At 34.6% G+C, this 26,465-nt stretch overlaps 1 protein-coding gene across 4 annotated transcripts in view; it reads left to right on the forward strand.

Annotated features, from left to right (window-relative positions):
• LOC117224862 (nucleolar protein 4-like) overlaps nt 1-26,465 on the forward strand; it is a 231,350-nt gene that overhangs the window by 131,214 nt on the left and 73,671 nt on the right. For 3 of the 4 annotated variants that reach the window (XM_033478053.2, XM_033478054.2, XM_033478055.2), the window contains exon 2: nt 21,930-21,984. In XM_033478053.2, the coding sequence (XP_033333944.1) occupies nt 21,930-21,984 (55 nt within the window). Of the gene's footprint in view, nt 1-17,995; nt 18,078-21,929; nt 21,985-26,465 lie in introns of all 4 variants that reach the window. The other variant, XM_076525940.1, reaches the window with a different exon arrangement.

A 26,465-nucleotide genomic window follows, 5' to 3' on the forward strand; every position in this document is an offset into this window, starting at 1 on the left:
ACTAAATGACTTATGTGACTAAATAATCTGTAAAAGTAATCTCTAAAAAATAATCTCTCTAAACTAATTAATTTTCGACCTAAGTACGTTAATAACGTTTTAAAGGGAATACAAACATGAATCGATTTGTACAGAATTAATATACAGTTGTGTCAAACATTTGCAATGATTTTGTTTTCTTGTTGAATATTATTGTGATTTTCTATTTTGTTGAACTATTGTAATTTTTTAGAGACTGTGTACTGACTAATTTGTATTACATACATAACCTTGACATATTTGAATATAATACATAAACAAACAACAGATATTTCAATGTAACAAGTTAATAAAAATAATAGGAAATTATTTTCGGAAATATTTGCAGAAATCAGACATGAACAGATATTTACTGGTATTCAATTTGGAAGCTTTTCGGATGTGTTAATAGCTACACCCAGAAGATCGCAAAATTTGTTTAAACCTATGTAAACTTCTTTTGTGCTCTGAATTATACAAAACACATCCATATTTTGTCATTGGGTGACGAACGAACTCATTTCTCACAAATGTCCCGACTTGTACTCGGACGTGCTACTAAAAACCATACTTACAATTACAAATGCAGGCCACTGCAAAAAAGCTTTGTATAAAAATGTCGAGGAGAGTTCAAGGTATAGTTTTCCGTTGAGATCCCAGGACACGTTTTAGCAGAAAAGTCAAGCTAAAGATAATCAAACGTATGTGTATAGTAGGTTCTCAATGCATGTGTAACTTCGAGACAATAAAACTGAATGTACGATAAGTAATTAAACCGTTTCACAATTAACACTTTATCGTCCGGTCGTGGTTGAGGCTGCCACTCAGTAAGGACTGGCTTAGTCGCGCGCGCATTTGCTCCCAGTACCGGCTAAATTTTCGCTATTCATTGTGTTGTGCTTATTCCTTTAAAAATAATAATAAATAATAATATAATTATTATAATTATAATTCATAAGGATATGGGGAGGTCAGCATACAGGAGGTCAGCTACTAACAAAACAGTAAAGAAGCGAAAACCGTCGATAGCTAAAAGTCGATTAATAGGCTATCGGTCGATAAGCATTGGCAATCGAAAAGCCGATAAATAGGCTAGCGGTCGATAAAGTGTTAAAATAACAAGTGTTTAGTACCTTCGATTGAATAATCCATTCAGATTTATATCTATTACCGCGTACTTTGAATAACTCGATGTTAAAAACACTGCGATATAACAGGCAAATGCTCGAATTTTCGAATGCTCGTAAATTTTCTCCAATTTTCCCTGAGCTTGTAAACAGAAATGGACAATTTGGGAAGAGAAGGTACGATTATTCGAGGCTTGCGGCTCGTTTTCATAGTCATTGACAGTCGGCGAGGCTCGAATAATCGTATCTCCTCTTCCCAAATTGTCCAGTTTTGTTTAGAAGCTCGGGGAAAATTGGAGAGAATTTACTGTACTTCTTCACAAGCTTTTAGCGATTGCACTGAGACTATACATATGCATATGTATGTTTGAAGAAACAATGGGGAGTTGACAGTCGATCGTCGACGAGTGAAGACGTGTTCGCTCATATCGGGTCCTTCGCGAGTATCGCACACAGAGCTGGCGAGAGTGACAGAGAAGCAGTGAAAACAACGCGATAGTGGTGTAACAACCCTACCACAAGCACGCGATCTATCTCGGATACAGTGCAATCACGCCTATAACCGACAATGATACCATTAAGAAATCTCAATACAGGCAAAACCCAATCGACTACTAACAATACGCAACAAATCCCTACGCAACAAATACCTAACGATTCTGAACTCAGAATATTTTATGTTAATACCACGAAACACGAATATACACCTATAAAAAACCAAGCAATAATCCTGCGATTTGTAGAAGGCGTCACTATCATAGAATATTATAGCAATTGCATAGTAGGAAATATTATTGGACCAAAAGTCGTCAGATTATTTTCTGGTACATCGAATGGAAGAAAATATTTGTATCTTGACAACAGAGAAACAGTTGCAAACTTAACATCGAAACGCAGAACAATATAAATAGATAATGCAAGCAATTTTAGTATCGGCAGAACGTATTATCTTATCAAATGTCGCCCCAATAATTCCATCGAAAGCGAATTCTCAAAACATGGCATTAAATTATCTTCGAAAATTATCCACTTTAAAGCAAATATTACTGATTCAGAGTTTAACCACATTTTAAGCCTCAAGCGACAAATTTACGTTAATCCTGGGGATAGTAAAAAAATACCGAGCACGTTTCAAGTCAATTGCGATGAGATAACATATACTCCAAGCAGCCCTACCCACAATAATATGTATATTCGCAAATAAGTACACACCTCTACACGTTAAAAGTCTGACATAACCAGATAGGATCTCCAAGCTATATATTAGAATATATTAGAAATCAATAACAACATCGATTATCACACGTAACTACGGAGACTTAGCATCCTGGTGCATAAAACCTGCGGAAATAAACATAGAACTAGCGAATTGGGCAAAACAATTAAAAATTAATCTGGAACATAGAGCTGAATTTTTGAACACGGATAAGTATCCCAAATATAACAAAATATAGAGAGAGATGCTTCGAAAATCGAACAAGGAGTCCGGTTTGCATTCATTTCCGATAGCTGAACCAGTAAACATTGACTTCCTGTCACCATCTTTTCAGCAGAGACATACGCTGTCCTCGAATAAAATGCTTCGATTCCGTCATGTTTTTCTGTCATTTTGACAGACGAACGTGCAAATCGAATGGCAAATCATTTACTTCGACTTGATCGAGATTTAACGGCATTGTAACAGATCCTGTAAATTTAGTTGTTACGTAAATTGCTTTTTCTCATTTCGTCGAGAATTTTTGTTATAGTTTGACGGATTTTCGTAAACCTAAGTGTCAAATAATTTACCTCGATTTCATCGAGTTTTCGAGTCATTTCGAGGGTTGTGCCATTTTGACGGCTCATTTTATAGAGAATTTTTGTGTCAGTTTAAAGGTTCCTGTAAGCCCAGTGTTAAATAAAATGCTTTAATTTCAACGACTTTTGATTCGATTTTTCGTCGGTTCCACTAAACCTAGTGTTAAATAAATAGCTTCAATTTCATCGACGTTTGGTATAATTGTGACGGATCATCTAAGTCGAATATTAAATAAATTGCTCTCACTTCATCAAGATTTTGTGACGACTCGACGGGCGATCACCTATTACAGTAAATTCTCTCTAATTGATGTTCAAATTGTACAAAAAAATGGACAATTTGAGAAGAGGAGGTACGATTAACCGAGCCATGCGGCTCGTTTTTTATAATTGTTGACAATCGCTGACTATCAAAATTAACTGCAAGGCTCGAACAATCGTACCCCCTCTCCCTAAATTGTCCATTTTTATGAATTTACCATACAGTAAAGTTTCCCTAATTGACGCTCAAATTGTGCACAAAAAAGGATAATCTGAGAAGAGAAGATACGATTAACCGAGCCATGCGGCTCGTTTTTTATAATTGTTGACAATCGCTGACTATAAAAATTAAGCAAGGCTCGAACAATCGTACCTCGTCTCTCTAAATTGTCTATTTTTGTGAATTTACCATACAGTAAAGTTTCCCTAATTGACGCTCAAGTTGTGCAAAAAAAAAGGACAATCTGAGAAGAGAAGATACGATTAAGAGCCATTTGGCTCGTTTTTTATAATTGTTGACAATCGCTGACTATAAAAATTAACTGCATGGCTCGAATAATCGTACCTCCTCTCCCCAAAATTGTCCATTTTTGTGAATTTACCATACAGTAAAGTTTCCCTAATTGACGCTCAAATTGTGCACAGGAAAGGACAATCTGAGAAGAGAAGATACGGTTAACCGAGCCATGCGGCTCGTTTTTTATAATTGTTGACAATCGCTGACTATAAAAATTAAGCAAGGCTCGAATAATCGTACCCCCTCTCCCTAAATTGTCCATTTTTGTGAATTTACTATACAGTAAAGTTTCTCTAATTGACGCTCAAATTGTGCACAAAAAAGGACAATCTGATTTATCAAAACAAAATAGGACAATCTGTTTTTTATAATTGTTGACAACCGCTGACTATAAAAATTAAGCCAGGCTCGAATAATCGTACCTCCTCTCCCCAAAATTGTCCACTCTCGTGTACAACCTGTGCGTCAATTAGGGAGAATTTGCAGCACCGGATGATCAGGTTGGCGACTCCGGACGAATTAACAATCCTGCCAAAACGACTAACGATAGACCGTAGTAAGTTGAAAACGAAGTTCACGTCGCCAGTTGACTCCGTTTCAATTGATGCGTCACCGAATAAAGTAGACGAACATATTTGCTGGACGCGAGACGTTGACCTAATCCTATTTAAATCGCATTCCCTAGAAAGAAGGCAGCTGGTTCCGGCAGTTGTCGGCACCGCGCTCAAAATAGAGCCGACGCTAGATACCTGGTGCAGAGAGAACAGCTCTTCTCCCCCTATCGCACATGAGCGTCCACGGTGTGCCGGCTGACGTGCTATCCTCGCAACCTTCGAGATCTGTGTTTGTCATGTGCATTAACAACGTTTCGCACCGCACTGCACCGCACCGCACCGCACCGGCCTATCGCCGCGAGCGCGCGAAAGGACATGTCCAGTGATGGGTCAGCAAGCAATCAGATTCAAAAACCCATACAGGGTGTCTCGCGAGGTACATATTCCACTAATTTTACGCGACTCCATGGCATCTCCATCGGTCGATCGGTCCGGAAAGCTAGGTAATTCCATGTTTTTTTTTCAATAGAAGAAACCTGGAGTGCATCGACAGTCGGAATAATTGTCTCACTCCTATCACTCACGCGTTAGCAGCCTGCAGCAATTAAAGTGTAGTAGACAGCTATTACGAGTTTATGATTGTCGGTGCACAGCAGACCTTTTCATTTGAAAAACGGGCATTCTGTTCTTAATGGTATATTCATTTTAATAGAGATTAACCAGTTAGACGTTGCAATCTCTTTGAACAGTGTGTAATAATAAAAGTACGCGTACTCTAAAAGTGTGCGCACTGTTATTATTATTATACAGTACAGGGCGAGTGTGTCGATTACTGTGCCCCTCCCTGATTACCGTGCACTCGCAATAATTTTGCTCTTTAACTTCTTATGACCTGTAATATAAAATGCGGAAACTGATTTATTAAATTTCTGACAACTGCTTGATTTTCCGTTCGAGAAAATCAAGGAACACGTTGCTAACAACGATGAAAATTATACAAAACCCTGACATAACCTGGTTATATTTTTCAATAACTAACAATAATATCGTTAACGAGTATAGTCGTCGTGATTGATGTTAATTGATATTGTTCTATGTAAGAATCGATGTGTTGAAAAATGAAGGGATTTTATGTTGAAACAGTGTTTTCGTGATTGACATGTATAATTTTGATATAATTTACATATAGATCGTGCATTGAGTTATAAAATCATTTCAGTTTGTTTGAGAAAATTATACGGTTCTAAAAATCACGAAGTTTTCGGAGATTTTCACTGTCATAGATCCTAAATATAAGACAATAGCTCGATTACTTTAAAACAATTATAGTATATTGTTTGGTTTCACTGAAAAGTTAAATAAAAGAGAAGAGAACTTGGGCATTTTATAGGCACAACTCGTATTTTTATCAAAATGAAATAAATCCTTAAAAATAATGTTACATTCTATATTTCTTTACAATGAAATATCCAAACAGCATCAAGTACGAAAATTTACAATCAGCTGTTATGGATATATTAAAATGAATAAACTTTGATACTACAACAGCGATAATAATCATAATAAGGAATTTCTTGAATTATAGTGCAATTTCTGGTTATGTACATATATACAGTATATTTTATGATTTTGGATTTCTCATTTAGTAATTGCATTGTATAAATAAATAACTTTAACAAGTTTTGTGCGAAATTAGTGTCTCCTTTTGTAATCATAGTAAATCACTGAAAACGTTGAAGACTACTTTAACCCTTTGCACTCGAGTGGTGACTCTGAGGCACCATTAAAATAGTTACATCACGTTTCGAGATAATTGTTATATATTATAAAAGTTTAGATGTAAAAAATTGTTAAAAGTCTAATTGTTGTACGAGTCACAAGACTAAATTTCATACATATAAAATGCACTTTGTCATATAAAATGGAAATACCATAAGTCAGAAAAATTAGTTTAGATTTACAGTTGAGATGGGTTCGAGTGCAAAGGGTTAAAATGTCCATATCCCATCAGGCTACTAAAACCATTATTCCCGTTAAAATCACAGACCAAAGAACGAGTCGCACAAATAGAATCGAACACAGGTGTCTTTTGAATGTGTCAAAGACAGGTGTACGTAGTCTCCTGTGACTGATCGCAGTAAGAACAGCCGAATCCGACATTCATCACCTGCCTCCTAATACCTTTACCTAGTCAAACTGCTCTATCCAAAGAAAGAGCACGCAATAGAATGAAACGCAGGTGGTTTTTAAATATTTGAAAAGCAGGTACACGAAGACCTCTGCGTCCGACTGTACTAACATACTAAAGAGCTTCTTCAAATCTGCTATTTAATACCCACCCAGCCTAATAAACACCCACGCTCGAATTAAACTCACTGGCTGGAGAAAGAGTCCACAATAGAACCAAATGCAGGTAACTTTTAAATATTTGAGTAGCAAACATACTGTTTATTTATGCATAGCTGAGAAAAAGTCTCACGTGGGATTCCAGATGTTCGCAAAAATAACCAGAGTTTATTTCTTATTATTATTGTCACTCTTTCAGTTCAATATTTAATGCAGCGATAACGACATTTGCTAATAAAATTTTATTTTTTTATTATTTTATAATTATAATTTTATAATATATATAATATATAATATATATAATATATAATATATAATATATAATATATAATATATAATATATAATATATAATATATAATATATAATATATAATATATAATATATAATATATAATATATAATATATAATTTATAATTTATAATTTATAATTTATAATTTATAATATATAATATATAATTTATAATATATAATATATAATATATAATTATAATTATAATTATAATTTATAATTTTATAACTTTAATTAGAAAATTACAATTTCAAGTCCTAAAATGAATCTTAGTTGACAAGACAACGAACCAGTACAGTCAGTCGTTCCGAGGTTCATGCGTTCAATTTTGTGATTTTGCTGTGAAACTAATCAATTTGTAAAACGAAGACAGTATTACAGGTCAAGATAGATCAAATATTGATCTTACTGCTGAGAAAACTTATGTCAACTCAAAAAACTTCTTTTGCTGCGTCGAACTTGCATTCGCCGAATGCTCGACGTAGGTCGCAGTCAAAAATGAATACGAATGTTTAAAAGAAAAACTACATTCTACGTCAATATAGACTAAATATTGATCGCATTTTTTACACGTTCAGACCTCGTCCGATGTACCGAACGATGCAAGGCCGTGTCAAAAAATGCCCGAATGTGAAAAACGAGAAGCGGATTTCTAGGCGAAGACAAGCCAAATATTGATCTTGAAACTGGAAAATATGTTCAAGTTCGTGATATGTCGAGACAAGACAGACTTTTCGCTGCGTTTGGACCGCGTCGGTCGCGCCGTGCAACGCAGGACCATGCGAGGAGGGGTTCGCGGGGCGCAGCAGCGGCCGGCCCTTTCCCTCATTTTTCTCCCGGCTGTTCTTGTAGCCGGCCTCGAAGACGAGCACCGCTCCCGGCTCGTTTCTCATTCGGCGTCGTGTGCGCCGTCGTAGGTGTATACGGCCGACTGGTCGCGCGCTGAGCGAGATTCCCATTTATCAGGGTACATCCGCCGGAAGTGGGGCGGCCCGTGCGTAGGTGAGACGGGGAGAAAGAGAGAAGGTGGAGAGCCGCGAGAGAGAAAGCCAGAGGACATTGTTCATTAGTACCTACGACCTCAGGATACCTCAGGCCTCTGGCGACATGATTTACGAGTCGGTTTAGGACCGGCAATCGACCGCAGCCCAACATCGCGGCCGAACCTTTCCTCGGGGCCCCGCGGACCCTGCCCCCGAAACCTGTAACCGTTCACGGTGTCATTGTTTTCGTAGTTTGCTGACCTGCAGCAGGCTGTTGATAATCTTTCGGCGGAACTGGACCCGACGATGCTCATTCTCGACAGATGGAACGGTCAAGTACAGTCGGCCGCGAAACGATTTCGACGGTCCGCTTTCAGGGAAATCGTCGACAGTTTCACACCTCGCGGGCTGGGACTCCCTTTGCTCGGAGTTCTTCGGAGTGTAAATTCGCAGTAAATTCACCCTAATTGACCCACAGCTTGTACGCAAAAATTGAGAAGTTGCGAAGAAGAGATACGATTGTTCGGGTCTCGTGGGATATTTTATAGTTACTTATATTATTATATTATTATATATTATATATTATATATTATATATTATATATTATATATTATATATTATATATTATATATTATATATTATATATTATATATTATATATTATATATTATATATTACATATTATATATTATATATTATATATTATATATTACATATTATATATTATATATTACATATTATATATTATATATTACATATTACATATTATATATTATATATTACATATTACATATTATATATTATATATTACATATTATATATTATATATTATATATTACATATTATATATTATATATTATATATTATATATTATATATTATATATTATATATTATATATTATATATTATAGTTATTTTATAGTTACCGATTGCCAATAACTATAATAACTAGCCGCAAGTAATTGAGTATTCGTACCCTCAAGTTGAGGGACAATTAGAGAGAATTTACTGTACTTGGTAAAAAAGTTTAATAGGCTTGAAGATTGTAACACCTATTTATTATATCATTATTCAAGATATTCATCAAGGAGAAGATATTCTAGAGTGAATCTTTGAGAAAATTGATTTTCTGATAGATTCTCTTGAAGAATATTGATGCAAAGATACGTCTACGAAGAGCCTTATGTCTGAATTCTTAAAATTGAGGAAGTTACAGCTGATGTTATCGTAGTATGAATAATTTGAATAATCTTTGAATAATAATTGTGTATGGATTTTTTAGTCTCGCATCATTTTTTAATTCTTTTTAGTAAAAGAAATGGAAGTCGGAAAATTAACTTCTACATAATTCGATTCAGTGTAAAAAGTGCTACAAAAATGTGTATTTTCAAAAAATCATGAAGAATTACTAGCATTTGGTTTTCAGCTAAATGTCCTCCCACTGCGCTTAAATGTATTTTAACACGCATAAATAAACCTTTCAAATATAAATCTTCGCAAAAAAAATCTGTACAAAATTGAACAAAAAACGTTATTGACAATAAATTATATGTGGAGGTACATAAATCTACCTCGCCTTTGTGTTTATTAAAATTGATCACTGTAATCGTTTTCTCAATTTTGACATGTCCAAATAATTTGTCAAATCCTTTTAAAAAAATTAAGTTTCTTCTAGATGCTGATGCATTTCTTACCGGAGCGAAATTAATAAGAAAAGAATCATGATAGAATGCAACTAGCGACACGAATTCGATCGGTGGAGGGCAATATTTGATAACGTATAGTAATGATACAGTCAATTTTAAAACTGTGACATAATTCACATGGTCTATATCATTTTCATATTATGGTAAAAGGTTCTTGATCGGGTTCCAAGTTTTCGAATAAGTGTTTGTCTTCATTCAGATCTATTCTTTAGTAGCAATTTCAAACTGCTTTCATTTAATTTATAAATAGAAAAAATGCATATATATATATATAAAAAAACACAAAATCTTTTATTTATCAGTTCCTATAAAATTTCCGAGCAGCATAATCATTTTTCTTTCAATTCGACTCCGTATAACAAGATCTCAATTCCGAGTGCAAAGGATTAATAAATGACCAACTATTATATTTTCCTAGTTTGAAATTTTTATTTTTGTCAATAATTGTAAAAACGAGAACTGAAACAAGAACAAATTTCTTTTGTTGATAGCTTCACTAATTGTGCTGTTTTTGCAATTTGGCAATTTATCTAGTCTTCTTTATCATAAATGCATAAGATCGACGATCTAGTAATTATTTGACCGCAAATTTTATGTTTCTGTGCATAAATCGACTAGACAAAATATTAAACAATGAAGACACTTAAAGAATTCGAGAATGTCCTTGCATTTTTCTTAATTTAAATCGGAAATTCATTTTTATTTTATTTCTGTCTCGTACGACTGATTAAAACAATTATTACACTGCATAAAGATCCGCAGTCTAGTAATTACTATTACAAGACGTTTATGCTAACGTTAGCACTAGAAATCAAAATGAGTCAACTGCGGAAATTTTTCAAATTACTATTATTCGATAAATGTGTAACTTGGAACAAACGCTACGATAGAAATTGCTAAACATCGGAATAAATATACTATTGTTAGTCGTATAAAGTAATATAAAATAGTTGCTTTCAGTAATCCGTAAACCCAGTATTCGATAAATCGCACCGTAAAACTCGGTGCAAAAACAGAAATCGCTTCGATTTCGCGAAGTTCGTAAGATCGCTGGTATCGATGGCCGCGGACAACGTTTTGGGCAAAACTATACCAGAGATTCTTGTCCGTCGAAATGCTCCCTATCTAGAAACATTCGTCCGCCTCCTTTATTTTCCGGATGCGTATGAATTTCAATCACAGCCTGTCGAGGCCGGAGGGAGCTCGCGCGGAGATTGAATCAATTAAAATACCGAAACGAATTACTCTTATTGGGAAATGCCGCTGCTTGATCGATCGAACAACGTAACCGGTTATGCTTATCGTTGATAGTGGACGAGTCGCGAGAGAGTTGGACATAAATCGCGTGTGATTTTTTGACATTCGAAACCTGATCGCGAAATTATAATCTTCGACGGACAGCCGAAGGAAGTGGCTCTGCTTGATTAATTGCGATCGTTCGGAATTCGGACACTATGGGTTCGTTAAAACCGCCGATAACTATAATTAACTTTATTACATCGATTAATGAATTACAGCGCGGAGATATTAACGACATAACTAATGTGAGATTACAGTAACATTAATAGATTACAATATTGTAAGGCAAATAGTAGTTCTGTTTATATCGGGACTACTAGTTGTGAATTGCGTCACCCTGTGGGCGCGACTAGTCTCCACGTGACTATAGCAACAGCATAAAATTATGTTATCCCTATTTCATGCTAACGTTGTACTTGAAGTTAATTTTATTAAAAAGAAAAAATAGAGAACTCGATGTCGATAATTGAAGATTATACAAATATTAATGTTAAATCGGATCAGTTTATCACAACATCATTGTTTCGTAATAAAGTACCAAGTGCGTTATAATAAATTTATTTATTGTCATATTAAACGCATTCATTTTTCATCGAGTAATTCATTCATTCCATTATTATAATAAAATATAATTATAATAATTAATTATAATAAATTATAATTTTATATTATAATAAATACACTTATTATATATATATATATCTCGAAATTTACCGCATATTACCGCATATTATATATATATATATATATATCATATATATATATTTATTATAATATAAAATTATAATTTATATATATATATATAATAATAATATATAAATGCATTCATTGTTTCCAAGAAGATCGAAGATATTAACGATAAATAATTGATAATAAAAAATGAAAGAGATTTATATAAAATATAATTGTATTATAATTATTATTATATAGTCAATAAATTCCATCAATTAGTAACAAATACTTATTCTTCAATTCTCGGTTAGAATAATTCGAGTTCTCAGGGTTCGATGGAATCAATCAGGAATCAAAGAGTCGTATTCAGAGCCAGTCTTTTTCACAGATGGCGAGATCAGGAACGTAACTGCAAATTCATTATGCATTCTACGTCGTAAGTAAAGTTCAATGCAGCCCGAGTTTGCAAGTGTCGGTTCCCAAACAAATTCGTTTGGTCTACGTCGGATGGCATAATCAATCGTAATCGTCTGAGACGAATTTGAAGAGTCGTGTTCCTCGGTGAAAACATCTCTGCAACAAGTTCGACAGCTTCGGCAGGTGTTACAGTCTCTCGTTAACGATTCCGCCAGGAGGATCGACGTTTTCCACGATAGATAGATCTGCCACAATTGATGGCATCTGGCTGACGCGACGCAATAGTCGATATCCATATGAGAGAAACAGGATTCGTGAGAAATTATTTTGTAAAATGAAAATTCTTGTGTAATTTGATTGATTACTCAGCTGAAAGTGTCTATTATGAAACACCCGTCCTAATTGTGACCCCATCTTGAAACGGTAGCGCATATGATACAATAGATTCTATTGAACAGAAAATATATTAGGTCTACCGGAATGTTCTGTCCGTTTGAGAAATGAAAGGAAATATAATAGATCTTTCATAAATTTAATAATATTTATTGTACAATTAATTTCCGTCGTTACTTATGACCTCTTGCCAGCGTGATGGCAATTTGTGAGCAACATTTTTCAAAAATATGAAGGGATTTTATGTTGAAACAGTGTTTTCGTGATTGACATGTATAATTTTGATATAATTTACATGTAGATCGTGCATTGAGTTATAAAATCATTTCAGTTTGTTTGAGAAAATTATACGGTTCTAAAAATGACGAAGTTTTCGGAGATTTTCACTGTCATAGATCCTAAATATAAGACAATAGCTCGATTACTTTAAAACAATTATAGTATATTGTTTGGCTTCACTGAAAAGTTAAATAAAAGAGAAGGGAACTTGGGCATTTTATAGGCACAACTCGTATTTTTATCAAAATGAAATAAATCCTTAAAAATAATGTTACATTCTATATTTCTTTACAATGAAATATCCAAACAGCATCAAGTACGAAAATCAGCTGTTATGGATATATTAAAATGAATAAACTTTGATACTACAACAGCGATAATAATCATAATAAGGAATTTCTTGAATTATAGTGCAATTTCTGGTTATGTACATATATACAGTATATTTTATGATTCTGGGATTCTCATTTAGTAATTGCATTGTATAAATAAATAACTTTAACAAGATTTGTGCGAAATTAGTGTCTGAAAGTATCTATTATGAAACACCCGCCCTAATTGTGACCCCATCTTGAAACGGTAGCGCATATGATACAATAGATTCTATCGAACAGAAAATATATTAGGTCTACCGGAAAGTTTTCTGTCCGTTTGAGAAATGAAAGGAAATAATAGATCTTTCATGAATTTAATAATATTTATTGTACAATATAATTTCCGTCGTTACTTATGACCTCTTGCCAGCGTGATGGCAGTTTGTGAGCAACATTTTTCAAAAATATGTCTCAAATGAACATGTGCATGTCTATTGAAATTTGCAATGACATTATCAGACAGAACTTTCCGGTTGACCTAATAATAAAGCATACGAAAGTGAATGTAAAATTGCTACCCGCACTTTTGTGAACATTGCTCTTTATATAATTCACTCGTATAAATACTGTTACGTAACGATCAGCTGTGAAAAGCAATGTTTATTCGAGTACAGGTGTTTTAACAGTTCGCATACGTGTTTCATATGTGCAGGAACGCTGTCGTTACTGATCCTATCATTTCATGGAGCACGTGCGTGGGTTTCTTAATCGGATATTTTACTGCGAAAGTAAACTAAATTTAATTCTTTTTGCTACGCTATGAGAGCGTAGATAGTATTTAAAGCTCAAGTTTTTATTTTACACGAATAATACAACAGATAATAAAAGAGGAAAAAAGGGCTCTAAGAACGGAACCAGTTGTAGAAAGAGGAAAAGAGGTTAGTCGGAGAGAAAAAAAGTTGAAAAGAAATTAAAAATTGAAAAAAAGTGTAATTTTACAGTTTAGCTTAAATTTATAATGTCAATGGTACACAGTTTAAAGTATACAGGGTGGGTCGGAATTCGTAGTACAACTTAGCAGAGGATGTGATTCTACGTAAAGAAATAAGAAACAAATTTGGTATTGCAACAAATACAAACGAATGAAAGAGGACATTAATTATTCATTTAATCCCTTTCTGCATAAATGAAAAAATGTAATAATAAAAGCATATCTTAAACTCAATAGACGATTCAAGTCGATGCTTCTAATTAAGAATTTGTATATTAGAATATGGAACATCATATTATTTTTTATTCATATTAAATAAATATTTGTTATATATAATAAATAGTTCATTACGTTAACTATTAAATATATTATAAAATAAGCTATAAATAACTATTCAATATGTTATAAAATACAATGTGATAAAAACATTTGCAATAGACCATAAAAGTTGTGACAACAAATACTGGTTTTTATTTTTAAAGAATGAAGTTGTCGAAATTTTTTCGTTTCAACCTCGAATCGCCTCTGTCGGATATATTTAATCCAGCTTTGCTAAATATTTGTTGTATAACTCCGGCAAAGGGTTTAAGCCATTTCCATTGATCCATAAATAATAGTGGTATTTAAATAAATATATTATCAAAGTGGGATAAAAATATCTAAAAAATTCATTGAAATTATCTTCCAACATATTGGCTACTTTGATCGGAACTATCGATAGTTAGAAAAACAATCGATAATCTTTTGTAACGAAAACGATCTACCTGTAGCGTACGGTAAATAAACTAAAAACAAAAATTCAAGTAAAGAATCACTGTTTTGTTTTTCCGTAATCTGAACACGTTTTACCAATACAATTAATCCTGCGATATCTTACCAGCATGATTTATTTCACCGAATATTGATCTTCATTCGTTAAGTATTTTCTTAAGTTTTTATCATAAGCTTTTCAAAAAATTTCGCGAATTCGGTATCAAACAACCGAAATCACTTTTGACAAATAAATAATTAATTGAAATGAAACAAAACGATTTAACCCGAGAAAGATAACCTACGTCGCAGAGGCGCCTGCGAAGACTGTTGATTTTTGTTAATTTTTCATAGAGGTCTAGTGATTTAAGTTTAAAATTACTTAAAATATAAAAAAATATAATATAAATGCATTTTATTTGTACAATAATGCCAAACCTTTAAAATGACTAGATTAACTTAAATAAATATCCATTGTTAGCATAAAATTGACGCCTTAGAAAAGCATGCGCCTCTGAAGCGTATGGTTATCTTTTACGTACGTTGTCATATGGTTATCTTTCTAGGGTTAATATATCTTATCCGATAAATATAACGTCAATTATGCTTGAAAATAAACCAAAAGCCCAGTAATTGGCTCCACTACCCTAATCAGTCGTTCCCCAAGTAACACCAATTTTTGTCCAGTTCGCGATTTTACGAAAATCGCTTACGATCGTCGTCGGATCGCGGTCGTTCCGTCCCATCGCTGGCCGTTGCCCGTTGCGAGGTTTGGTTTCCCATGGCTGGCCGTTGCGCCTTTAGGATCCTTCGGTCCTCCGATTTCGATCGGCGATCGCTGAACGGTTGTTCAGGTCGCGCGCGGTGCCGTCGGAATTTCTTGGTTACATCACCGGCGCTTTTTGCGCGGTATGCGCGTACAAGTCGGCCGCTCGTCGTCCTACAACACCGCCGGACAAAGTTGCGGCCGGTATCAATTGGCCGTGCTCCGTGTATACCGGTCGACCTTCTGCAGTTGCAACACGAGACCTGACACAGATAGGAGAGCCACACTCAATCAGTCCGTCGGGCCAGGCATTGCCTGTGCTCTCGCACGCCTTGCGAAATCGACGCTCGCACGTTTCATCGGGGAACCCTGCCGACGAACCGTGGACCAATGTCGCCGCGCGAATTTAGCACACCGGGCTATGATGACCTCATCCCGTCATCTCTGGGAATCCTGATCGCGGGATCGCTGAAACGCTCGAGAGCACCGAGAGAACTAAACAGCCCTTCTTCGTCTTCCGATCGAATCTTTGTTTGCACATTTGTCGAACGTCTTAGCACTGAACAAATAAATAAACTATTATGCTCATAAAATTCGTCTAAATTACAGGAAAGCACATTCGATATTCTATCGTCTTCTATTTTTTGCAAAATTTTAATCAATGTACTACCAACAACTACAATGTTATTCACAAACCAACGTGCTATTTTCTGCTTGTAAATTGAATTCGAAATATAGTTATTTCACATTTTGTAATTCTTCGTGCCATGATCACATTAGTGTAGTTAAATCAAATTTGATTTGTAATTTTCATAAGCGAATCGAAACTTTAACTTCTTAAGATCTATGAAACGTGGAAACTAATTTTTTTAATTTCTGATAATGGTTTGACGTGTTTTTGCCTTGATCTTACTAAAAAAAACTCAAGGAACACGTTGCAAATAAAGATGAAGAACCTAAAAAAGTGTTGCTTTTTACAATAAAAAAATGAACTATTATATTCATAAAATTCGCCTAAATTACAAAAATGCAATAATATGATCAACTTCGTAGATATATCTTTTAATTTAAAGTAATTCAGTAATTGAAACAAATTTATGTCTTGCTTTACTGTAATTTGGTTAAGTTTTCTTGTCTTCTACGATTCGTGCGTTGATTATTGGGTTTTTTTTCATGGTAAATCGTATGTTACATCTGTGAAATGCGTGTACGTTACGATAACCAGATCGGTGCACAGGAATTGACATGCAGTAATTAGGAAAGGCTCATATCTGACACATAGTTATTAACTTTTCATCTGTTTAGGGGCACACTAACTCGTTCACAAGAACTGTTTTGTACATTTTGTTAAATATTTTATCTGCATTATATACCTTGATCACGAAAAACTTGTACTTCGTACTTGTATAAAAGACAATTTCAATGTTTTAAAAATTGCGCTATAAATAAAACGAACTATTTAATTGGCCGAAAAACTCTCGAACGTCACTTTAATGGGCACTTAACACTAAACCTACCGCGGTCAAAGTGACCGCTTTCTTATTTTGCAATTCTGCAAAGTTCCGAGACTCTTTCGCGGAAAACGCTTGAATAAGTTATATTATTGGAGCAAGTTTTATAATAAAAACTTTACAAATTCTAGATAAATTCGGTCCTCTCACTTTTGTGAAGCAGTACATGCCAGTTAGTATTACTGCTTGGTAGGTTTAGTGTTAACAAATGTTTCTGACTCGGTCGCGCCTCGTATCTCTTCGCGCGGACTTGTTGGACTTCGAATGCAAGAACTGTCGACGACAATCGATGGTGCCATCGATAGTTCTCTATCTTTAGAAATACCATAAGAAATGCGTGTAACATAAAGTTTCAGAGACACAACAATTTGACGGTTCGAAAGAGTTTGGAAAATATGAAAGTTTTATATTTATATTTGCGTTGAAAGTTTTTATATATTTATATATTTTACAATATAATAAAAATGCAACAATGAAATATAATACGATCGAAATATTTGTAACAGTGTTTTACAAGGTATGACAATAATTATAATTTACAATTTACAATTTATAATTCTTGTAAAAGAAAATGAGGTTGTCGAAATTTTTTTCGAATCTCTTTGCGCGGATTTGGACTTCGAATGCAAGAACTATCGATTACAATCGATGGTGCCATCGATAGTTCTCTATCTTTAGAAATACCATAAGAAATGCGTGTAACATAGAGTTTCAGAGACACAACAATTTGACGGTCCTACAGATTTTGAAAAATATGAAAGTTTTATATTTATATTTGCGTTAAAAGTTTTTATATATTTATATATTTTACAATATAATAAGAATGCAACAATAAAATATAATACGATCGAAATATTTGTAACAGTGTTTTACAAGGTATGACAACAATTGTAATTTACAATTCACAATTTATAATTCTTGTAAAAGAAAATGAGCTTGTCGAAATTTTTTGGCTCGACTGTCTGTCGGATATCATTAACCCTACTTCGCTAAATATTCTTTCAGGTTCTACCGAAGATGCCGACACGCAAAAATAGTTCTTTCTTTCGTAACTCCGGCAAAGGGTTTAAGGCATTTCCAATCACCTGTAAGTAGTAGAAGTATTAGGTCTACCAGAAAGTTCTGTCCGTTTTTGAATTGAAATATAACACAATTTTCATACATTCAATAATATTTATTGTAGAATATACTTTCCATCGTTACTTATGACTTCTTGCCAGCATGATGGCAACTTGTAAATGCCATTTTTAAAAAATGATTTATTTTTAGAGGCGAAGAACTCAACTAGTGCTTGGTTGACATCAGCTTCAGTTTTGAATCTTTTTTCCTGTAAAAAGTTTTGCAAAGAGAGAAACAAGTGATAATCGGAGGGTGCTAGGTCTGGGGAGTATGGTGGATGCGACAGAATTTCCCAGCCTAGCTCTGCGATTTTCTGACGAGTCGCCAGAGCAGCATGTGGTCTGGCATTATCATCGGTAGCCATGTTTTCACGATCGCGTCTCGCTTAATAATGACACGAGACATCTTTGTTTCAGTTTATTTAGGAGAGTACATGTGTGTAAATGCAACGATAAAGAGAGATAGTCATATATGTCTCAAATCAACATGTGCATATGGATTGAAACTTGAAGTGACACTATCGGACAGAACTTTCCGGTAGACCTAATATTTAGAAAGGTATATTATCAAAGTGGGATAGAAATGTGTAAAAGTGCATTTACATTACTTTCGAGTAGATTGGCTGCTATGATCGGAACTATTGATAGTAAAACAAAAGAAAAGAACAATCGATTCTCATCGATAGCGAAAGATTTCGATAGTTCTTCACCTCTACAACACACCAATTAGATAGTTAACATTCGTCTGTTCTCTTCATCCATGCCACGTCCGCAAGAGTTTCTAACAACTCATGCAACATTTTTTCTCATTCACTGATTTGAATTCACGCTGCGTTTCCACAATAAAACGATCTCACGCGTTGGATTTATGATAGAGGAAGCTGAGAAAAGACCACATTGTACAACTGTATACATTTGACACTAAACTTGCCGTGCGGATAAAATAACCGGTTTTTAATATTTTGTTTTGGATGTAAAAGGTGTTGTTGAAATTATAAAGACTGTTTCATTGAAAATGATTGAATAGTTTCTTTGAATTTAAGCATATATCGTAATAAAAGTAACGAAAGGTCTAAGTGAATACAGTCCTTTCGTCGTTATAAAGCAACACACGTTAGTTTGTAGTTATTTTATAGTTTTTGGTCTCGATAGGTTCAGTGTTAATAAACTCTACCAATAAACTATACTAATGCTAATAAAAACTAGAAGTGACCGACGTGTGTTGCGTTATAAGGATAAAACCGAATTTATATTGACTTTTCGCCACTTTTATTGTTAGAGTTACGAGTCTTAATAGCATATTAATTAGAAATACATATATTTTTTAGCTGCGGTACATTGAACAGCACCGTTTACACTTATACATATATCTTTTAAGAGAGCCGGAAGACGACGACAGGCGCCACCTACGATCAGAGACACTCGCCGATCGCTTTCTCTCCCGCATACGCGAATTACAAATCAACATTTATTATAGTACATATATGTATTTATTTACTACAATATACCAAAAGATGGATTGGAATAAAAGTCATTAGACTCTCGTGAAATTGAATAGGAATTAATAAATAAAACGTTTTGTGTTTTTATTTACGTATTTCACATGATCACCTTACAGAATTAATAATTTAGTGTCGCCGTATCAACGAGATACAGTTAATTTAAATCCGCAACAACTAATGCTTAGACTGCGAATTTTATACATTTATGTCAAAAATGGATAGCTGAAATATAAAATTGCGAAGACACAAAAAACGATTTGATAATACCATTACCTTATCTGCGACTTATCCAAATTATCAGAAAAAAACAATTTATTTTTGTTTCGTTCCCGTTTCGTACAATCGTCTCGGAAAATGTTAATGAATAATGTTAAACTTCTTGTTTTAACCCTTTACACTGGAAGCTACTTTAACTGTAAATATAAAATCATTTTTCTAACTTATAGTATTTATATTTTATATGACCAAATGCATTTTATGCATATGAAATTGACTCTTGGGACTCGCACAACAGTTACGCTCTTAATTTTTTAAATCTAAATTTTGTTAATATCAGAATTATCTTGAAAGGTGATGTAACAAATTTTAGTGGTGCCTCAGAGTCACCACTCGAGTGCAAAGGGTTAATATAACTGATTGTAGCACAGCTTGCAACGCGTTTATACCGATGAGAATCGATGCCGTTTACAAGAAATAAATTAAAATGAAATGAAATTAATACCTATACCCTACACGTCTAGACATTTCTCGCATCTATTTATAAACATCGTGAATTGTTACGCGAGTCACCATTCGAGTGCAAAGGGTTAACATCGAAGCGTCCAGCGATGGTTCCGCTTCTCTTCTCACCCCTGCTAGCTGTTCCGCTCGCGGCGGGCGTCCCGATACACTTCCGAGGGAAAGGCGTACGCGGGCATTTCGAACAATTGGCCCGATTTCGCGATTGACGGATCGCTGAAAAATTAAGGCGTAGCTCAGTCAGGCGTAGTTATCAGTGCCGCGGGTGAACTGTGCGCGCGGTGTCTGCCTCGTGTCATGGAATCGCGATTGTCTTCGCGATTGCGCCACAGAAAAACACTCCGACAGACTTTCCGTACACCCACGGAACGGCCGTGGACTTTATTGTCCCGGATCGAGAGCTGGCACAGCGGCTTGCGGTTCGTCTGAACGCAAATTACTTACGCCTCGGCTCGGCGACGTGCTGCGGGAGACGGGATCGAGGCACGTCGAGAATCCCGGATCAATAGCGTAACCCGGCGAGCACGGTCTCCGCGGAAACCCGAAAGCAGCGACTGCCGTTCTGAACAGCCAGGCGTTCAACTCACCGAACGCGCGGTGTGGCATCCTTTCTCAAAAACTTGGCCGGAATCGAATTTTCCAACTGTGCTAGCTCGTTCAAAAAGTTCCAGGACAATCCAGAGTAACAAGAAACAATGAGACGCTTTGACAATTGTTTTGGCTTTATTCGGTCCGGTACAATGATACTTACAATGATTTATTTGCGTTGCCAGCTTCGGATCTGTCGAACGAGATTTTCATCATGTCGCCAATATTTTTCTTGAACGAAAACGTTAATTTTGTTCTTGATTTATATTACGATAGTTGGAGGAGATATATATAAGGAGATATGGATAAATAAGGTTTAATTTATGTTGAATACTTGTAGATTGCTTTAAAAATTGTTCTACATTTCTAATGCTGTTTTCGGATACACGGTGTCTGTTTCGTAACTACTCTCGGTTATTGCACTATTATTCATCAAATTATACAAAACTGTTATAATATAGTTTATCGTATACTATTTGTACTATAGTATATAGTACATATGTATGTACTAAATATTTATATATACATATTTACGTATATTATATATATGTATATTAATGTATATTGTATATTATATATATATATATATATACAATATTATAAAAATATATATATATAGTATATATAGACATAGTATACACATATTTTGTATATTTTGTGATACGTGTGTGTGTGCGTGCGTGTGTGTGTGTGTGCTTGATGCATGAAGTGACCGAGAAAAAAGAGAGAGAGAGAGAGAGAGAGAGAGAGAGAGAGATTTCAAGATTATCGATTTATTAGATTCTATTAAAACGTTAATTGTAAAAATAATAATTCTTACACTATTGAAATACTAAATTCCTAAAATTAGTATCTACAACGTTTACAACGTGTCTAAATATTCAAATCGCACCGTTCGAAAGAAACGTTGCACACTTTTATTGAACATTACATCTAGCTTCAAACTAATTTTCACAACAACACAGATGCTAATTACACGTTCTCTTGTTCCAGGAAAATATCTCGACTCCCGAACCCGCCGACATATCGGAGGATGATCATTATCCGAGTAAGCAAAACGATTTATTATCCATTTCCGTAGACCTTCTCGTATCATATTTTTGGTCAGGGAAGATCGAACCTCACTTCCACGAGCATTGCCAAGAAAAAAAGAAAAAGATAATTAATCCGTAGTCGTTGCGCCACTATCGCGCAACGCGGTACAAAACTCACAACTCTTCGTAGCGTCCAACATTTCTTTCGTTTTCATTTCCGCTGATACCGTTTCCATTGTCTTTTGCATTAACATTTTCGTACATCGATATAACATAAACTTTCGCGAGCTGACAAAATATGGTGGGAACAAACAGTGCTGTAATACGAATAGAGCTTCTTCTTTAAATTCAACTTACTATATAAAGAGAGAATGTTTGTTCATAAATTATCTGAATCGAATGAACTATCGCTGAAGAATTTGCAACGTGTTATTATTGTTGCTGCGAACGAATTATAATTTCAATCTAATATACGTTATAACTGCATCGTATTCGTTTTCTGAAGGAATAGTGTAATAATAAAAATCCTGTTCGCCGAGAGCGATTCAAATTTTTTAGCGTCAATGCGTATTTTTAAATTCCATCGTATTTACCGCTTGCTTCGACTTCTAAACTCCATGCATATTTCGCCTTTCGCATTGTAAGATCCTCTTGTACTTATCATAAAAGCAATATCTATCGTTTTAAATAACGCGTGATTCAACTTCGGGATTCTTGGATCAAAACTTTTCTCACACACGTGATTCATTGAATACGTGATAAGCAGGATTTTATGCATTTACAGCGTTCGCGAGTGTGTTAAGCAAGATAAAACTCGAATACTAAAGGTACATCGGAAGCTTTTTATTCGATTTGAGCTGACATAAATGTTTCGATGAGCAATATAACGAGAATGTCAACGTCTGCAATTTATCCGCGAGTTTCACTCTGTACGAATATAAAATCTAGTCAAACAAAAGATGGACAAATTTATCTGTAAATCAGTTACAACGTTTTCGTCGTGCATAGCAACTATAGGAACGAATTATGACTTTCAATGATGACTGATTAATGCGACATTGTCTTTCCTAGACGTTTTCATTCGACTCGTTCATTTACATCCGATTAGTATGACAAAAATAGATAACGTCGTGTCACTGTGATTGTTGATAAATATTAATACCGATGAAAATTGCAGACATATTGTTATTAGAATACATTTATCAGAATCGCAGCAAGTAAGCCGTAATTTTGGAAGTTCCTTTTTCAAGTTTCCCGTACATTTTTAATTCGACACATAGAATAATGACTTTCCTGTTGACTCTATTACAAATGTTCCCCCCGTCTCATAAAACAAAAGAAATACGTTCGTCTATGATCGGTAAATCACGTAATGAATCAGCGTCTCGTTGGCGTTTTTTGAATTTCGAACGAAGAAAATGCAAAAATATGTGCATAATTTGTAAATTTAAATTAGCAATGAAGTTAGCCATTTTATTCTAGAGTATATGTATATACGGAATGTCTTTCCCACGAGAAATAAATGTTATCCGATAATTTATTTAGCACATTTATCATTTACACGTTTTGTCGTATTAATATTGTCCAATACCGTTTCTGCGCCACGCGATTGTTGCAACGACCTTTGTAGATATTCACCAGTCTGCACCGCACAGTATTTGCCCGTCGAATAAAAATTCAGAGTGCACACCTTTCAAGTTTATTTTACATCAATAAATATCAATGATATCGATTATAACCGTGAAATATGAAAGATAAACTCGTAACTACTGTATCAGACATTTTCGTTACGTTCGCTGCCCCGGTCAAATGTTTCAAATCATTTTCTATATCCACGAGAATATAGTGATCCATAATAATATAATAACAGTGATCCATGTATACGAGAATAGTAGATCCATGTGTTCGATAATATAAAAGATCGTCGATAATTGTATTCGTTTCTCTGCGCGATATTAATCGCTAATATATTTCGCTTAATATTTTTGCAATCTATTTCGCGATCGCATGAATCCGAAGCGAAGAATTTCAAGATCCATCACTCTTATCTAAAAAAAAAAAAAACGTTAACTTTCTCGCACGAATGCGGTTTCACTCTCAGGATCTATAGACGATTCGAAATTTCTGGCCAGCAACGCGTACGGAGCGCAACGAAAAATTTGCCGAGAAAAATGCGCGGACTTGATTAAATTGCCAGACACGACACGTTGCAGCGAAAATATTAAACTTCATTTTGAAATTTTGCGTGTACACCTCCGAACGACTTTATGAAAGCTTTAGCGTTCGGCGCGATCGCGTTCTGGGAAATGTTTGTTGCGCATGGAATTTGCAGAACGGTGTTTTCCGTTGTCAAACATTGTCATTCGAAACGCGTGCAATTTTCTACAATTACGGTCAATGTGACGGCATACTTTGCATTAGAAACAGAATTTTCGGTTAAATACTCGCCAATCATCTACACTCATACGCGAAAGTATTCGAACGCTTACGTTGCTAACATTCAATTAATCAAATATATGTGTCAAATCGAAGCATTTGATATAATATGACACATTCAACAAGGGATGGGTCTTAAGGCTGCGTAAGCAAAATTAGAAAATAATTCAACAATATGTAGCGTTTTTACAGTACATTTATTGTAAACACGTACCAGAAATGGCTCACAAAAGTATTCGAACGAAACAATTAATAGTTATTTAAATCGAACGATCAAAGGTTTTAACAGGAAGTTGATCCACCTTTTGCTTTTATAACAGCCCTAAGTCTGTTTTCCATTGAGTGGACCAACTTAGAACTAACATTTGCGTCTATTGATTGCCACATTTCGATAATATTTCGTTTTAACACTTCTTCCGAAGTAATAACCGTATTTCTTAATCGTCTTTCTACTTCATTCCATAAATGTTCAATGGGGTTTAAATCGGGACTTTGCGGTGGATGTGGCACCACGTGTGGAACATTATACAATACCTATTCTTTGACTATTTTATCGGTACGCTTCGGATCATTGTCAGACCGAAACCAATAATCGCTAGGTAAATTCAATTTTGATACACTGCTTTGTAAATTTTCCTGCAAAATTTTCAAGTATTTCGTTTTGTCCATTATCTCATCGATGAATACAAGATTTCCCACTAGATGCCACGCAGCCCCAAACTAATACAGATCCACAATTATGTTTTATAGTCGGTCGCAGAATTCGCGGTTACAATAAATTTGTAATAAATGTACTGTAAAAACTGCTATATATTGATGAATTATTTTCTAATTTTGTTTACGCAGTCTTAAGACCCATCCCTTCTTATATGTATTATATTATATCAAATATATTTTATTTTTATTATTATTTATAATTATTATTATATTATAATTATTTATAATATTAATTATATATATTATAATTATATTATATTATTTATAATAATTATTATTATGTATAAAAATATATTTTATCAATTGGATGTTAGAAACGCGTAAGCGAATACTATTAATAATAATATATAATATAATATTCGATATATAATAATATAATAATATATAATATAATATAATATTCGATATATAATAATATAATAATATATAATATAATAATATAATTATATATAATAATATATAATATTATATAATAATTATATATAATATAATATTCGAATACTTTCGTGTACGAGTGTTTAAGATTAAGGTGTACACTCGTACACGAAAGTATTCGAATATTATATTATATATAATTATCAACTTCGACAACGTTTGCCTTTTGATACCGTTTCTCCATTTGATGCTAATCGTTCTATAGGATCGGAGCATTTAGGAATATTAAACAGAATGTTCAATTGAAAGAAAAATACAGCAACACAAACAACACAGCAAATCAAGCGTCAAACACTCAAACAGTTCGACGATAAGCTTTCGCGCAGATCTCCGTCTGAGATGTAGATCATGCTCTCGTAATCCGTCGTAACGTCTCGCCTCTGTCGCTCAAACTCGACTAACTTCTCGAATTCGCAGCCGTCGTTCGGAGCGATCCCGCCCTATAGTTGCTGAAAATCAGTAACCTATCAATCCGTCAAGATCTCTCGTCCCTTCAATTCGATGCAAGTCTATTTTCATCAGTACCAGTCGATGACCTTATCCATACTTTTCATTCATTTCCGAAGCTTGTCACTTTCGTTGCAACAGGACGCCACAAAGATGCGCAAAGATTTCGCTAACGAATGGCACTTTTGGCACTTCGGCGCTTCAATGCCAAATTATTCACGACGCCGGACATCGTGAAGTTTCCACAGAATTACATTCTATTTAGAAAATCGATTAGAAGCGACCGAAGGCGTGCAAGTAAAACGAACAGCATCGAACGCCCCATTTTCGTCGATCGAAGATCCAAGCTCGCGCTTCGAATCCCCAGCCAACCCGTATAATCATAAGCGACCGAGTAAACACGTATCGGTCCTAAATCCGCGAAGTTCACCGAGTTTATCATTTCCATTGGAACGCGCTG

This window comes from Megalopta genalis, chromosome 13, assembly GCF_051020955.1.
Source record: "Megalopta genalis isolate 19385.01 chromosome 13, iyMegGena1_principal, whole genome shotgun sequence".
Lineage (NCBI taxonomy): Eukaryota > Metazoa > Arthropoda > Insecta > Hymenoptera > Halictidae > Megalopta > Megalopta genalis.